The sequence below is a fragment of the Hemibagrus wyckioides genome, linkage group LG10 (assembly GCF_019097595.1).
Source record: "Hemibagrus wyckioides isolate EC202008001 linkage group LG10, SWU_Hwy_1.0, whole genome shotgun sequence".
NCBI classification, from domain to species: domain Eukaryota; kingdom Metazoa; phylum Chordata; class Actinopteri; order Siluriformes; family Bagridae; genus Hemibagrus; species Hemibagrus wyckioides.
The window spans coordinates 14,813,188-14,831,138 of NC_080719.1; the positions used below are offsets into that span (position 1 = coordinate 14,813,188).

Here is a 17,951-nt window from a genome sequence, read left to right on the forward strand (position 1 = left end):
TACACAGACACACATACTATCAGAGAATGGTAAAATAAATATTTGAGACAAAGCTCGTGTCTTAACACGAACAGGTGCGTCTCTCACTTTAACTCGCACAGCTTTATATAATAACTTCACCTCCTTTAACTACATTGTTAAACAGGTATAAACTATATAAAAAAGTATACCAGCTATCAATACACTAACCGTGTGTTTCTTTCTAACTTTAAAACTAAAGCATAAGACTTGTAATTATATTTAAAAAAAATAAAATAAAATAAAGAAAAGTAAAGGTTTAGCCGCCTCAGCTAGCTAGGTTTCATAAACAACATCAATGGAAAGTAGTGTTCAAGTTTGCTCACGAGCTCCTAGCCAAACACATTAATTAACAAGTTTCACAAGTGACACGTTTACGCAAAAAAACCCAAACAAACACATGACTAACTCCATTTCGTTGAATAACGCTGGATGGAAAATAAACCACAGCACGTTTAAAATAGCCACAACTTTACACGGATAAATATATCTTCGGAGAAAAGGGGTTAGTTTGTCTCTTTAAAAAAAAATGACGTCATGTGACGGTCACGTGATCGCGTCCCGTTCAACATGGCTTCTGCTCGGGCTGGTTTGTTTTGCTCCCGGTCAGTACAGCGAGCGATATTTTTCTTCTGTTTTTGCTGGACTTTAATACAGAGCTCTACAAATGACGTGGAAAGCTGTGACAACCTCCGATTGGGACAATATCCTTTTATTACTCAAATGAATACGAAAAAAGGATACTTTTTGTATGTACGGTAGATTGCTAGCTAGCTAGCATGCTAGCTAGCAGCCGCAGCCCAAATGACACTCAGTTATATAGAGTGATCTACACAGATGTCAGTTTATTGAGTTGTAATGTCATGTATGAAGTTGTATGAAGTGCCATTATGCACGGCAAAGGGAGTCGTTTCGAACACAGCCTTGAGATTAATGGTGGCTAATGAGACGATCGAAATGATTAGAATGGATTTTAAGTAAAAATGTGTTAAGACATGGTAATAACATGTATATTACACATTCACTTTAGGTATTCGTTTAGAGATGTATGTATTTTTTTGTTAACTAAAGCTAGCATGTTTGTTGAATAATGATCTTATCTTCTTGCTCTCAACCTTCTTGCTGTGTTTTATTTTATTTTTAACTGTCTATATAATCATAAACATAAGAAGTATTGTTGTTGTTGTTATTTCAGCTGCTCCCTGTTCGGGGTCGCTACAGCGGATCATTTGGTCTGCAAAACATGAGAAATAATAATACACTATATTGCCAAAGGTTTTGAATTCAGGTGTTGTTTTTCAGGGGTTGGTCTTGGCGCCTTAGTTTCAGTGAAAGGAACTGTTAGCATACCAAGACATTTTGGACAATTTCATGCTCCCAACTTTGTGGGAACAGTTTGGGGATGGCTTCTTCCTGTTCCAACATGACTGTACACCAGTGCACAAAGCAAATCCATAAAGACATGGATGAGCGAGTTTGGTGTGGAGGGACTGGACTGGTCTGAGTCCTGACCTCAACCTGATAGAACACCTTTGGGATGAATTAGAGTGGAGACTGCGACGCCTCTATTTTAATATGGAGTTGGCCCGCCCAAGTTGGGAATATGAAATTGTCCAAAATGTCTTGGTGTGCAGAAGCATTAAGAGTTCCTTTCACTAGAACTAAGAGGCCAAGCCCAACCCCTGAAAAACAATACATGAATTCAGTGATTTGGAGGGGTGTTCCAAAATCTTTGGCAATATAAAGTGTATAACCAGTTACAAGTCTGACTTCCAGATGAACGCAGGACATTTTGCTGTTCTGTGACATGTAAACGTATCTGAAACTAACATTGCAGCTTTCTCCTTGACTCTGTCCCAAGTATCTTTGCAAAAGCCCTAAAATAGATGATGCAACTCAAGAACCCGAGAACTGCAAGGATCTTCTGGCATGGGGTAAGTAAATCACGGTAATCTCCTTCTGTGTATATCTTTCAGTATGTACAAACTGTTTTTTTGCATGTCGAATATTTGTAAAAACTATTCCTTTCATTGTTCAGTGGAATGCCTTCCCGCACCAAACATCAGCTGCTTGCTACCAAATGGGACCAGGTTCAAGTTCAGTGGAGAGGAGGTTGGATTTAATAAAAGCGTCCCATGTCGTAATGTGTACGTCAAACCACCTTCATTTTGTATAGCCATAAACTAAACTCAGTTTCTGCACATATTGTTTGGATAATATAGATATGATGTTTCTTCTTCTTTTAGGACTGGCTATTCATATAAAGTGGCTGTGGCTTTGTCCCTCTTCCTGGGATGGCTGGGTGCAGATCGCTTTTATTTGGGTTATCCAGCTCTCGGTAAGCCTCTCTGAATCCAGATGTAATGAGCCACAACTTATCTAATATAGTGAATAAGTTGTAAACTAATAGGTCAGTTGCTATTGTAGTCTTTTGTCTATTGTTTTATTAAATCCATAACTATGATATAGTATGAAATGTTTGCTTACTGATTCATATTGCTACACAAAACATGTGTTTTCTCAGTATTGGATTTTTCGATAACAGCTAGCACACAAGATTTAATATGCAAATGAGCCTCTCAAACAAATCAATTTCAAATGGTCTAGATCCGTGTTTTCACAAAGGGCCGGTGTGGGTGCAGGTTTTCATACCTATCAAGCAGGAGCCACACCTGATTCCACCTGTTTAATCATTTGATCTCAGCTTTCAGTAGACTCATATATAACCTCTACTTGGTTTGAATGAAAACCTGCACCCACACTGGCCCTTTCCCGATAAGATTGGACACCACTGCTCTGGATGATTGGCCTGTAATTGATTTCTGTTAAAATAATGAAAGTTATGGTGGCTCAGTGGTAGGTTTCCCGCCTACCATGTGGAAGGCCCAGGTTCGATTCCCAGCCAGTGCCCAAACCCCAGCCACTGGATGCTGGGTGCCGGTCCCAAGCCCGGATAAAAATGGGAGGGTTGCTTCAGAAAGGGCATCCAGCGTAAAAACCTGTGCTAAGTTGTTGTGCGGACCGGTTGGTCCGTTGTGGCCCCCTCAAACACACAACAGCTGAAAGATTAACAACAACATCTTTAACCATGAGAATCAGCTGTTCAAAAGTAGAAATTTATATCATCATTTTTGTCCATCTCCATTAGCTGTAATCTTCATATTATCCCCATTTGAGGCAGGTCACTTTCCAGGTCATTCAACACACAAACATGTTTGTCATTTAGCACTAATATCAACAATTATGTTTTTCTTTTCAATAACAGTATTTCAATAACAGTATTTTTAAATTTAATAATAATAATAACAACAACAACAATAACAACAACAACAACAACAATAATAATAACTATTATTATTATTATTATTATTATTATTATTATTATTATTATTATTATTATGTGGAGCAGTTGCTATAGAGGTCCCTGTCTAAGAATCTGTAATGATCCATTTTTATATATAAAAATTCATAAAAAGCTGTGATCTGAATTATAGCTGGAACTGCTCAGAGATACTGATTAGTCTCCTGTCAAATCAGAATCTAAAATCAGTGGTTCTGTGGTGTAAACTACCATAAAATATAATGTAGTATTTATGCACTATACACTCCACTGAAATAGGAACACTAGCTTATTTATGCAACTATCTAATCAGCTAATCATGTTGCAGCAAAACAATGCATAAAACCCTGCAAAAACATGTAGTTTCACTTAATGTTCACATCCAACATCAGAATGAAGAAAAAGTGTGAGTTCAGTGACTGTAGCTTAGTTATTGGAGCCAGATGGATTGGTTTGAGTATTTTAGAACCTGCTGACCGCCTGGGATTTTCATACACATACACTGTTTTTAATACAGAATGGTGCAAAACACTAAAAACATCACGTGTGAAGGCTCTGCAAGCTGAAACACTGTGTGGATGAGAGAGATCAGAGAAGAAAGACCATCTGGCCATTTTCCTCTGACCTCTCATATCAACAAGGAGTTTCCACCCACAGAACAGTCACTCACTCAGTGTTTTCGTACCATTCTGTATAAACTCTAGAGACTGTTGTGTCTGAAAATCTCAGACACAAATCAGCAGTTTCTTAAATACTCACAGTCCATCTGGTACCAACAGTCATGCCATGGTTCACATCACTGAGATCACACTTTCTTCATTCTGATGTTTAATGTGAACAACAACAACAGAAGCTCTTGGATTGCATCTGCATGATTTTCTGCACTGTGCTTCTGTCACATACATAGCTGAATGCATATGTTCCTATTAAAGTGGACACTGGGTGTATATGGTAAGGGCTATATAATAAGCATCTTTTCACTCAACAATCACAGAAAAATAAACAATTTAAAATTGTAATATTATGTGTGATAGTAATGCTTTTCTGTCCTGGTTACAAAGGAAATCCACTGTGTAGAAATATGCAGTATATAAGACCCTGAATAAGAACAATGTATTAAACCTGATGTCTGTAATCAAAGTAATGTTTATAACGCTGAAAATGTTCTTAAGTATCAAAGTTCTCTCTTTTTTGAAAGAAGTATTTTTGTTCAGGCTCCTCCAACTTCATCCCTTACTCACCATGTAATTATTAACAAAACCTCATCAGCAAGTGTCCACTAAATTGCTAGCAGGTTACCGCTGGGGAATAAAGCCCGGCGAATTTTCTTTGAGAAATTTAACATTAACATTATCTCACGTAGAGGAGCTGATGCTGAATACGTTACAGCCACCGTGAAGTGGGACAGCATAAGGCTCCTTTTCTTCCTCTCTCCATGTATTAAGAGCATTCCTATCAATTAAGCACCTGCAAAAGTACAAAGCACGATGGTAGCTAAACACTTCCTTTCTTCACTGGCTTTTTGTAAGAGGCAAGCCCACATGGAGCCAGAGCTGAGATCTGCACCTGGACTACTCTGACCTGCGAGCTGCTGCGCCTTTCAGCTCTTAACACACGACCTGGCACGGCTGAACGCGTTCTCTTTTGATATCAGTGCTGGAATCAACACGATTAAGCCGCTCAATGACCAATTATCAGTGCTATTACTAATGATTAACAGTAATTATGTTTAAATTACTAGATGGGGGAGGATTAATTAATTGCAATTCTCTCAGACCCCTAATGGCTTAAGCCAAACTAGTTATTCACTCTGCATCCTAACGGCTGTGACTGGAATGCAAAATAGTGACTTTTTTCATTTATGGAAACAAGTTAACACATCATTATCGTAAACAATGACAAATGCTGTTTTGGCTCTTCACGTGGTCTCCGTTTTGGAAATGTTTTCAACAAAATGGGACCCTGGGCCACAAGCTGTTCACCATTTATTGTCCGCGGTACTGGCTTTATTCACTCTCCCTTATTTCACCTGCAAAGGCTTGCGTGATTTCTTTCCGGAAAACCTGCTGCAATCAAACAAACCCTCTTCATGGGCAGGCTTGACCTCTGAGTTCTGCTTTGTATAGCCCGACAGTTCATGTGGACCTCATAGGGCCTGGTGGTGAATAGAGCACATGGGCGGTGGGTGGTTGAAAGACCTGTAGCAGTTGATATAAGATACTGTGTGTCTTTCCAGGGCTGCTGAAGTTCTGCACTGTGGGTTTCTGTGGAATTGGAAGTCTGGTGGATTTCATATTGATATCCATGCAGGTATGTATGACTTAATTATGATTCTGACCAGCTGAGCATCCTGATTATATTAATAATTAAACAACATTTAATTAGTTAATTATATTAGTATATATTGTATATATAGTACATACTATATGCGCTGGACAGTTTTTGTTGTTGTTTGTTGTTTTTTTGTTTTGTTTTTTGGTAATACTGTGAAAGTTCTATTCTTTTTATTCTACTCATAATTATTGATCGGCCTCAATCAGATATTTAATTAAAAGTGAACAATAGCAAATGGTGTATTCTCTCAGCAACACTCTTTGAACAGCCTTTAGAATTAAAGATCGCCATCTGATCAGTATTAGGTATTCGTCCAGCCTTTGGGTGGGTGAGAATTGCATCTAAATTTCCCCATGGACAGCCTTTTTCATGCTGCACTAAATATATATTCAAATCCTCCATCATCAAAACAGAAAATGCATATTGATTAGCTATCCAAAAAAAAAATTCTGTGCTAACTTTTCAGAAAGGATTAGGGTATGATATGCAAACAGAGAAAGCACTTTAAACACTATAGTTATAAAGCCCCAGTAGTGTTTCTTTTGTGTTTGTGAGAAAGTGTGTGTGTGTGTGTTTGTGTTTTTGTGCTCGGTAGCACCTGTGTCTCTGTGCTGTCTCCTCTGGGGGCTCGTGCTCCGTGAGAGAGGCTAATGAGTGTGTGGTTTGTTTTCTCCCCCTTTCCCCCTGCTCCAGTTGGGCACATGGCCCCCCGAGCCTCCCCCCGAACTCACATTAAGGCCCCCTGAGTCTGATGGGAAAGTAAGAAAGCCAGTCCATTTGTCATCTCGTTAGGCCTAACCTCACCCTCTTCATCCTCATTAAGCTCTCCAGGCCTGAATGAAGCTATACATACGTAGGAGAAGCATGTGCTCAGCCCCCGCACTCACCCGCCTCCTGGACGGATATTCATCAAAAGCTTGTGCACATGATGAGTGATGACTCTGGGAATAACTATTAGAATTGAGGAATACTGTAGAGACTTCAGTAATGTTTAAAAACATGCTGTCACGCCGGCTGGTGGTGAAAACGTACATGTAAATGATTTAATGGATCGTTTCCTGCCTACAAGTTGGCCGGCCAGCAATATTCATTTTACAGATGGACTGAAGCAGGCATGTAGTGCAAGCACACGCTTGTTCAGACAGTGTAATCTACACCACACATCCATAGAGATATGTGCTGTAGTAGAGCTCATAACACCCCATTCCTCTAGACGCACACAGTGTAAAGTTACATTGTCTCCACCGAAAACCTTTTCTTGTCTAGACTAGTCTTTTAATCTGCCTTCGGAAGGTACATGTGCTCTTTAAATGAGGTGTCCAGTATTTAAACAAATCTCTAGGTCCACCTGTATTGTACCATGGTGAAATGATATTGTTCGTTTATGTTATTGCTTACGTGATAGCATCTATAAACAGCCACTTCCACAGCAGGAGCAAAGCCCTCTATCATGAAGACATTCCTTGAACTTGGCTTACCTCCTTAACTATTATAAAGCACTGACACCGGAGACTCCTTCCAGAAAAACATAAAGTCTTCCCAACAGAAACATGACATGTATTTTATTTGGAATAACCAATCAAGTCCCTGGGCAAGTTGTTAACATAGAAATGATAACAAGCACATTAACAGAAACCTGTGTATTACAGTGTGATATGGACAGAACTACTGTCAGAGCTGCTGTTACAGAAAATGAATCCACGCTCGAGAAATCAGTACCAAGCATTCAGCAGTGCTGCGCTCCTTCAGTGAACGTTTATAACACATGACTATATAGCTAGTTAAAACCATTATATTCAAAGAAAGTTGTACCAAATGGTTCCTAATGGGCTCTTTGGATAATTAAATGTTCTGAGCTTCCTTAAAAATTGTGCTTTCTGATGGGGAAACACTCTGGTGTAGGTTTCTAGAGAGAATCTTTCCCATATCGGTGCAACTGTAGAAGTCTTAAGTGTTCTTTAAATGCACGAAGGTGATGTTTTGAACATTTCAACACTGTAGCAAACAACTAAAATATACCTACTTTTATTGCTTTTAGTATAGTATAGTATCCACATGTATTCAAAACTGTATAGCTTTTAAAATTAGTAATGTAATAAACCTTTCCCTTTCAGGAAGCAGGAAGTGTATTCTGCGGATTTAGAGTTTTATTTAAGAATAGATTTAATGCGAGAATTTAGGAGCATATTATACAAAAATACGCATTCAGCAGTTGAAGTTTTGGCTCAACATGTTTTCTGCTCTTTTTCTAGAATGGTGATTAGAGATTAGATTAGAGAATGGTGAATCTTTACAAATCTAAAGATTAGATTTGTAAAAATAAAAAAAATTGATTAGTTGTGTAAATAATGCTGATATTTTCCTTAGCAATTTAAATGACACCTGTTAGGGGAATCTCCTTCACTTACTTTGTAGGATTTCATTCAGAAATCCTAGCTTCCTTTGCATTCTCTCCTCTGACATGCTCTTCTACCAGCAGAGAAAATGGAGCAAGCTTTTTTTATACCATGTTTTTTTTAAATGGCTCCAGCACTTTGATTAACAGGGGCTCTCCAAGCGTTTATTGTTCTCTTAATGTCTTATTGAAGGCCCTGAGAGAGCAATGCTTTTAAGAAGTGCGGCTGGCACAGAGAGCTGCCGCACACTTACACTCTCAATTAGCTGTAAGCTTGTCCGGGCGCTCCGTTTTTAAAGCATGACACTTTTGATAAAGAGTATCGCTTCCCCCGAGAGCCCATTTACGCCCAGCTCTCTGCGTTACAGCACCATATTTTAACTCTGACTACCTCTGCTAAGAGCAGTGTTGGCCAGGGAATGTGTCTCTCAGAACTAATGAATAAACACCTCGAACATGTTGTTATTATTTATATTCATCGATTGAGTCCCTCGAGTCTGGAATCATCGGGGGCTTTTTGTTCTAATGCCTGAAGATAAATGATACGTAAGTTTGCAGTTTGTTCTGATAAATCTGAATGAGACAGGAGAGCGTGTGTTTGCACACATGTGTGTTCTCTCGTAATCCTCAAACAAGTCGGAGCAGTCAAAGCGCTCTCCATCATGCTCTGTCAGGCCGGGAGGAAATGACTGCTTTTGGTAAGATGAGGTCTTATCTGGACATGTTAGAGAGGGGGTGTGTGTGTGCTTGCTTCAGCGAGTACCTTCACCCACTTCCAGAGTGTGTTCTCATTATCAGTCGGAATCAGAGCAGAGGCGGCTGGGCCGGATGCTGAGTGAGCAGGCCTGCAGGAAGCCATTACGCTGAACCGACTGCAATGATCTCAGAGCTGGAAGAGGCCCAGAGTGGCTGTGGGCTCGACACATTGCCAGTGCCAAATGAGAGAACTTAACATCAGATTGAAATTTAGATACTCTGCCTTTAATTGAAGAATTCAACCTGAGATCTGCTGATCAGAGTGTAGGGAAAGATTTGCCTTGCCATGTATAAATCTTGTTCCCCAAGAAACCTACAAGAAAAATCAAGTGCAATTATCCTTTTATCACAAATGTGGATGTGGTTGTTGTCTGATACGTTCTTATTTCTTATTGGTGCACTGGATCTTTGAGACAAGGTGTTGCTTACTGCATCCATTTATCCAATTATGTCATTTAACATGAATTATGGCTTACTATATGCTATAAAAATGAAGATAACTACACTGTGTCTCGGAATCCTGTTATGGTACAGCGGCAGTCTTTTTAGGGACAAGCAATTGTGCAGTTTGTGGTCAGTTCCACCTTTTAGGCCCAGCTAAAGGTTAAGCAGAAATTTGTAATCTCCAATGTATTTATAAATCAGACTCAGAGAGTGTTTGGGTTAGGGTTAGATTTAAACATGTCAAAGATTTTTCTCACTATATTCTCCGTTAGCTTACACTGAAATATCAGGCACAAAACATGTCTACTATTTCGGAGTCAAATAGAAAATTGTGTACATTTGATACATTCCTTTATATATCAGTTTATCTTTTCCTTCTTTAGATCGTAGGTCCATCTGACGGTTCGGATTACATCGTGGACTACTACGGAGCGAGGCTCGTACGACTCTCCATAACAAATGAGACATACAGACGAACACAGATCTCTCTCTGAGGAGGTGAGGAGGCCCTAAAGCCAAGAAGCATTTGTTCTCTATTTGTCCAGGGCTTAACTGATAAAATCCATTACATGAAACAGCGTCGGAGAGCCAGGATTTTGGAGGCTTGTGGGAAAGCTGTGTACTTGAGGGGACGGTTCTTTAGGAGAGAGACTGCTAGAGGAAAGTTGTGGAGGTTGGGACAGTAAAGCGACCTTTTGGGGTATAAAAGCAAACTGGCAGAGCAAGGACACACTCACCTTCTTGGGATCCTGAATCGTCCCCTGCACCCTGTCCCTCAGAAGGAGCCTTACTCAGGGGAAGTGTGATTAAATAACAGGCTCTGCAAAGCAAAGCTTGGGAAAGTGTGACATGGCCGTGACTTTGCACTTATTACCGTAATCTCCAGAGCTATTCATAGGGCACTTAGTTTTGACACTTGTACCTCAGAAGCTTCATAAGTTTTGGTCACAAATTCATTTTGCTGGCTATTCATAAACCAAACCTCTTCTGTTAATAAAACAGGTAAGTGTGTGAGTATTATAGAAATATAATCCGTGATGAGGTGAAATTCTGTGAGTTATTTTACCCCCATGAAATGTCATATTTTCCAATAATAGCCCATCTTGTAGTGTTTTCTTCCTCGTACACGTCAGCAGCAGTGTACATTATAGCAACCAACCTCTGCCTCAACCAGTGTCTCTAAGTTAATAAGTAGAGAGTCACGTTACTTAGAAACCAGAAAGTAAAACTCTTCTGCTGTGAAAAATTCACAAAGCGCTAAACCGGAGACTCTTTCCAAAATGTTACATAAACATGTCTTTACAGGACACAGCAGCATTTCACCAGTTGCACACTTCTAGATTTGTCTGTGTGTCCTCTATTCAAGCCTCTTGTATAGTAAGCTGTTCCTATGGATGTGATAGTATAGCAGGCTTTATTAAAATAAGCCTATGGTTTCAATTACATCCAGCACTAATGTCAGAGCTGCTGTTGTAGAAGATTAATTACCGCCATCTAACCGATCAGAACCAAAACAATCTCTCTCTCTGTTCGAACTTTTTCATTATTGCGCTCTCCCTGGTTAGCATTAGCCGCATCATTACTAATGGCAGGGACACGTGGAACTGTCACATCTGGTGGCCATTAGGAGCTCTATAGCATTTATAGCTGGTTTGAGTGGCTCCTCCTCTTTCTCTGCTCTTCTCTTTGTCTCTCTTTCAGCTTCTGTCTGTCTGCCATCGATTCTCTGTAAATGTCTCTCTCTTTAATGTATATAATTCCCAGTAGTCTTTACGGCTCTCTAATCTGTACTCCTAAACGCACAGTTGCTACCATGGAGCCGCGATTCTGATTTTAATTTAAGAAGAGCGGAGATGTTCAACAGCGGGCCTGTGCCTGACTTATTGAGAACAAAGAGATCCTACAGAACCCTCAAACTTACAATAGATTCAGGTTTCAATTTCAATTCCAGCCTGTCAGAGCTAGTTTTTCAGTGTTTACCCAGAGGATGAAAGTGAGTCAGGCGCTCCATGTGAAGATGTTTTTTCTCACAAAAGGGGGAAAAAAATAAGATACATTTTTAGCATGGGAGTCATCCCTAGCCATGTGTGTGTCTTCCAACTTGTGGAAAAAACACATTTATCTTCCTGATGTGTATTACTCTGGACCTGCTTCCAAACATAACTAAGTTTTTCCTTTCTCTGCATGTAGGTGGACGGAGAGGACAGGCCGAAAGACCTGACATCCAGGATTGTGTCATATAAATCTCAGCTATTCCTCTTTTCAACTGGGAAGACGCATGGACATGCCAGACACCTCTGTGTGTGTGTGTGTGTGTGTGTGTGTGTGTGTGTGTAAAAGAGATAGTGAGAGAGTGAGTGAGTGGACTACAGAGGATTGTAAACAGAGACTACAGTATGATGAACTTGTGTTCTCCAAAGTGGATAAGCCCACCTTCATTCCTGCGTCTCCTCTCGCCCTCACCATTCGTCCGTCTTTCATCTGACTCTGAACAGCAGAATGCAGTTCATCCTTTATAACTGTTGTGCAATGGAAATCTGCTGTTGATTTAATTACATATCCACCTCAGACTGCAGTGATACCACAAACACGTGACACAGTGAGACTGTCATTTACAAACTCGGTTATTACGCAAGCAGAAATCCAATATGTCTCAGTATAGCTTGGTATGATTCCATACAAACCTCCTGGGAAGCAGGAAGTTATGCTGAACAATGCATATACTATTTATGGACAGTATATTGGGTTAGGTTTTTTTTCTGAAATATTCCCTTAAGACCTTCTGTTTTGTCTTTTTTTATTTAAATGATGTAAATAAAGTTTTACCAATGTGTCCTGCTTGCACTTTTGCATTACTTCTATAGTACGATAGCAGGTACGAGTGAGTTATGTTATCACATGCTGAGGCTTCCCGTGTGAAAAGTGTCCACATTTTTCCCCTTTCTGATCTTCAGACAAATCTGTGTCAATGCAATGTCAAGCGCTCCTTCAATTTCACTAGAGTGCGTCTGCTGGTCTGCGTCCACTGGCTCACTCTCTCCGTCATTAATACAACCTCCAATGGAGTCAGCCACTTCATCACACTCAAGTGATTGCTGCATTGGCCTGTCAGACTGCACCCACTGTGTGTGCGTGTGTGTGTGTGTATGTGCATCTTTTACAAACTGCAGTGTCCTTGCCACAGCATGCATAGCTCAGCTCAGGGATGTGGAAATAGATTTAGTCCATTCCCTAGTGTCTATGATAAGTTGCCAGAGCTGGCATGGGATACTTGTGCTGCACAATATCCCATGAGGTGATCTCTTCATCTTTATCAATCTTATGCTACATTTTTTGGTATGTTATTATTAAAATTCCTTTCTGCTTTATTGTTAAATCAATTTCGATCTCAAACACCTCCCAGAGTTGGCGGTCTGGTTTACCCCCCAACCCTGATGGCTCTGTATGTTTGATTATACACAGCCTCTGTTCCCTTTCTCCCTCATCTTTGCACTTCCTACAGCGAAGCAGAGCTTATCAATACGGCAGCAGGATAAGAGGCAAGAGATTTATAGTGCTCTTCCCCATGAGAGAGAAAGACGCAGTGCCGAGCTCCCTCCCTCCGCATGAGAAGCCCATTCCTCATCCAGCTGTGCTTTATGGGTGCACTCACTCACTTGCTGTCTCTCTCTCACTGATAGTGGCAAGTTATAGAAAGAGACCAAGGCTGGACACAGCATTTCAGCTCTCTGGGGTTTGTCCCTCGTCTGCGACGCCTCAAATGGAGAGGGAATTTCCTGCACATCCAAACCCTCTTGATCCCTCACACATTACAATGGTGACTGTGTAGTCAAGCAGAGGCAAGGTGAAGGAAGTGGATGAGAAATGAAAGATGCCATGATCAACCAAGCTAGCATTTAAGAACAAGCTCTAACGGGGCGTCCGACGTTCACCTCCTGTTGCCTCACATCATCTACAGCTTGTTACACTTGGACACATTGCAGTCATGTGCTTGCATTTTGTACTGATGTACAAAGAAGTAACTTTACCTAATACCAGTATTGTTTCAAACTTGGCACGTGTTACCAGTATCGTGCCTATTGTGGAGTTATGAAACACTCTTGCACTGAAATGTAGCCAAACAAATCTAATCCCATTTTCAATTTGTTTTAGTTTTGTCTGGACACACAGTCTCTATACTGATTTGCTAGGCTAAACAGCCAATCAAGGCCACTCTCTCAAGACTGAAGTTTGGTTGCAATTCAACACAGTGTTGCCAAATTAGTGCTTTTGTAGACCCCTTTAGTGACTTTATTTTATTTTTTTTTTAAATAGCTTAACATCATATCTAGAACTTTTATGAGCAGAGGACTTGAACTGTTCTGTACTTGATACAGCTTTCCAGCTCACAGCGCAGCTGCTGGTTATGCAAGTTGATAAAGCAGATACACTCGACTCACCAAAAGGGTGTGAAACCTGCAACATTCAACAACAAGCAGATCAACATGGTTCTAAACAACCAGCAACTTCTAACGCCCAGTCACTGACCACTGCAACCAATCACTGATCCACCTGTTTGTGGACATCATGGTTCATTTTAAACTTTTTAATATTCAAAGGATCATCATGATTTGATAAATATGCAAATTATTTACTCTGGGGCAAATTCTAGTGACTTTTTGAGCATTCATTAGCTACCTTCCCCTGAGTTGACTACATTGATGCCACATGGTTAGTCTGTGCTGATGGACATGGACAACAGCAGACCAGTGATTATGATGGGGACATGGCACAAAAATGACCATAAACGCTTGATGACATTCGACTGGCTTTGTCAGGACACTACATTAATGTGTTATGATTGTTCTGTTGGTTTCAAACTACAGGAATAGAAGGAAAAAGGAGGACAAGGGGAAAAAACATTTTATCATTTCATCTAATCACATTCATTTGTTTTCAGCCATGAATGCAGAGATTCACCCAGATAGAGGAACACATGGAGAAATAGACAGACTCAAGATGAAGGAGTAATAACAGGAAATTGTTGTACTGATGTGGGACTAAATCAGAGGTGGTGTGTGAGCTCACTCCGGCCAGCTGTGTGTCTGCGCTGATATGTGGGTGTGGAGCGAGAGAGTGGAACTCTTCTCCACTTCCTTTTCGTCCTCTTCCTTACTTTGCAGGCCATTTCCTTTCTCTGGAGCAGTTCTACCATACGCTAGGGAGTTGTATGTCTTGTGTATTAGCTCTTCTGGTTGATCCGCTGCCAAGCTTTGAGAAACAACTGTTGCGATACAATTCCTCTCACACACAGGAGTTAGAACAACATATTTCTCTTTATCATATATTATTGAGATGTCTGTCTATATCTTAGCCACATAAGAGTGCCAAAACACTTTGTGTCTGAGGACTTTGTAGTGTGGAGTGATACACAGGTCACACTCCTTCACAGAGCAGGCTATCAATCTCAGTGTTTACTGAGTGTGTGTGACCTTCAGTCTGAGAGATGGCTGTGTAAGCTTATCTGCCTTGCTGTGGTGTACATGGTGTGTGTGTGTGTGTGTGCGTGTGTGTGTGTCTGGGGTCCCTCACATGCGGCGCTTCTTTCACTGCAACCTATGACTCAGCAAAAATGCGTCACTCATCACCTGCAGATCTCCCAGTCACTGCAGAGCCTAGAGGAAGGGCTGAGGGGGAACACACCTGAAAAGGGCAAAGTGGAACACAGAGAAATCTTTGTTCTCCAGCTGTCTCTGATTTTATGTCAGGTTTTTTTTTTTTTTGCATGACTCTCTCTCCATCCGTTTTTTTTCTTGCTTCCCTCTTTTCTCTCTCCCTCCATCTTATGGACATCCTGTTTTTTGGCAAGTTGTTGGCGAGGAGAAAACCAGCACGATGCAGGGCCAAGCTTTCACTGTAGCCATGCAGGGTCACACGCCATGTGTGTTTAATCAAAATTCAATTACGGCACTGTAGCACGCTCCGAAGCCCCTCGGCCCAGGTTATGAAGTATGATGAAACAGGCCCAGGTTCTTAATTGGTTCAGTATGGAGCCAATATCTCCCCACCATGTTATGATAAATCACTTCCTGCGTTGGAGGTATGTGTGCGCTGTCCCCTTTATGCTTGTGCTCTCTCTCTCTCTCTCTCTCTCTTACATCACATGGCCTGTCCAGAGGTTATAAGTTCAAGGCTGTGGTGAGTTAAAGGTATGGTCAGTAATTTTGGTGGAAGCTAGGGGAAGTAAGCTGTTTTGAAGCTCAAAAGCCCTTCATCAGTGTTCATTCCAAAGCTATGCCTTCAAAACATATGCACCGCAGTCTAGTCTAAAATAAAAGCTGAACATTTCTAAATTGGTGCCATTCTTGACAAATAGAGATGCATCTTTGTCCTGACTGATTGGATATACAGTTGATAGCTGAAATTTGAGTGGATCTTCAGCAAATATTACAACAACAAAAAAGTTAAGATTTCAAAATGATCTACTCACACCAAAGGAGACAAGAGAATGCTCATTCTTGTTATAACCCAGAAGACCACATGTGTAATTTATACAATCTCATACACACACATACACAAACAGTCCTGCTTTGTTACTCTTGAGTCTCCATTCCAAATCACATTTTCTAAAGCTGCTATTCAGCAAAATCTGCTTTACACGGATTAATATTTTACAGCCATGGGCTGACTACTCCTCCGGTCATCCCTAAAACCTTTGAAATGACTAAAGCTGTAGATTTTTACTCACAGGAGCAGCACCCCCACACCCTGATCTTGGCAGAGAAAAACACGTGCACACAAACACACACACACAGACAGACAAACACACAGCTCTTCTGCTCGCTCTTGTGTGAGTTACAGAAGCCCATGAAATTGCAGTTGTATCATTCAGAACTAAGGGTCAAGTGGAATTAACAATCAAGTGACAAACTGCACAAAATGGTGATTGAGAAATAAATACATAGAAATGCCTAGAGTCCTAACCCAACCCCCTCCTTTTTTCTTTTTAATCCTTTCTTTTAATTTTCACCTTTTCACTCTGGATGCTGGCATGGTACCTGATAAGCCTCAGCCAGTATTCACCCATGGGCTCTGGTGCACCTGGCTCAGCTGGCACTCCACTCCTCTGATGACGCCTGGCATGCCATGTGCAGCACACTCACTGCCTCCACAATGACAAATTATGCATGTGTGTGAAGGCTGCCGAGCTGATATTTGATATTTGTGTGTTTATGCCAGTGTCTTCCAATCACATTCACCAATCTACTTAAAACATAAAACAGGGCAGACTGCCTGAAACGAGCAGCACCTGCTCCACAACACCCACACATATACAGCGCAAAGCATAACCTCTCAACACAGAGTAGTCCACATTACCACCCTGCTGAATCCTTCTCCCAGCCAAATCATCCAAAAAGAACAATAACCATCTAATCTGCTATATTAATGTTGTGTGTTTGAAGCTTGGCATCAGCAAGATCAAGTCCCGCGATAAAGAAAAGCCCCTACAGAAAAACAAAACAAAACACTCACACATGGAAAGATGTGACTGGTTAGAGTTCACAGGCTCACTACTGACACTGATATTGATACTGTGAGAGAATGTGAGAGAAACCAGTTATAATGAACAATTTTATGGATTTTTAGTCCTGAATCATTCTTAAATTATCAAACCTTCCTATACGAGAAGAAAAAATATGAAACGATCAGATTATGCTTATTATTTCAGATTATGAATACATAATTAGGTGCTGCCACTATTTAACAGGAAACTGACCCCACATGCCTAAAAATCTAAACTGTACTGAATTAGACAGCAACAGACTCTCAAACACAAAATATCATACATAACAAACCTGACCAACAAACTGCCAAAACTAGCTTCTGTCTTTACTACGTCCATTTCGGTGTGTGCTCTGTGTGCAGTTTCCCACTTCTTGATGAGAATGCTCCCTTATTTCACCTATAGGGGGTGGTGTTTCTGTAGTCTGTGAGAAGACTCTTGGCCTCTCTCCCGCTTTGTTCCAGCCACCTCACCACATGTCACAGAGGAAAGATTTATAGAGCGCTACGCAGGAGGAGGACAAGTTAAATAATATGGCACACCTCGTATAACAACACCCTACACCCTAACGATTAAGGACGCACAATAAGAGAATCCCCTTTATTGCAAAATAAAAAAAAAAGGGAGAGAGAAAGAAAGGTGTGATAACAGCACACGCAGACAGCAATTTCCCAAAAACATTCAGTAAATGCATGCACAAACCCCTAAATCTGGAGGTGTAGAATTAGTGTGTGCTGACTTGATGACCTCAGCAGAGGTCACTAACAGAGCAACACAAACAGCTTAAGACTACACATACGAGTATGTGGAAAAAGTTAAGTGTTTCTCTTTTTTTCAGGCCACAGTGCATCTGTAGAGTGTGAACATCATCTTGTAGTCAGAAGAGCTCCCTCCAAATGCCTGGCACCCGCTGTGGGGGCTGCGTACCTCAGCCTCAGGCGTTGCCCACGCTGTCATAGGGGAGGGCTTAGAGCCAAAGCCACAGGGAGAGTTAATAGAGCCTAACCAGGGGAACATACACATAAACTCACACATCAACACAAACACACACTCACACCTGACAGGTGTCCTCCATCTCTGCTGAGATCAGGGAGCACAGTGCTCCAGAGACAGGACACTGC

General features: G+C 40.9%; 2 protein-coding genes across 7 annotated transcripts in view; one reads left to right on the forward strand and one right to left on the reverse strand.

The window, feature by feature from the left end:
* patj (PATJ crumbs cell polarity complex component) overlaps window positions 1-570 on the reverse strand; it is a 114,573-nt gene extending 114,003 nt beyond the window's left edge. For all 6 annotated transcript variants that reach the window (XM_058401365.1, XM_058401364.1, XM_058401363.1 and 3 more), the window contains exon 1: window positions 428-570. The gene's annotated coding sequence lies outside the window, so the exon portion shown is untranslated. The remainder of the gene's footprint in view (window positions 1-427) is intronic.
* tm2d1 (TM2 domain containing 1) lies at window positions 564-11,720 on the forward strand. Its single transcript, XM_058401369.1, has 7 exons — window positions 564-721; window positions 1,878-1,952; window positions 2,057-2,165; window positions 2,265-2,356; window positions 5,595-5,668; window positions 9,671-9,785; window positions 11,478-11,720. The coding sequence occupies exons 1-6, from the start codon at window positions 589-591 to the stop codon at window positions 9,779-9,781; spliced, it is 594 nt and encodes a 197-aa protein (XP_058257352.1). The 5' UTR covers window positions 564-588; the 3' UTR covers window positions 9,782-9,785; window positions 11,478-11,720.
* The last annotated feature ends 6,231 nt before the right edge of the window (window positions 11,721-17,951 follow it).

Excerpts from the sequence above, each read along its gene's own strand:
- tm2d1 (XM_058401369.1), top strand. The coding sequence starts at position 589 with ATGGCTTCTGCTCGGGCTGGTTTGTTTTGCTCCCGGTCAGTACAGCGA. Across the intron at positions 722-1,877 it reads TGACAACCTCCGATTGGGAC|AGTATCTTTGCAAAAGCCCT; the intron begins AATATCCTTTTA and ends GACTCTGTCCCA. Across the intron at positions 5,669-9,670 it reads TCATATTGATATCCATGCAG|ATCGTAGGTCCATCTGACGG; the intron begins GTATGTATGACT and ends TTCCTTCTTTAG.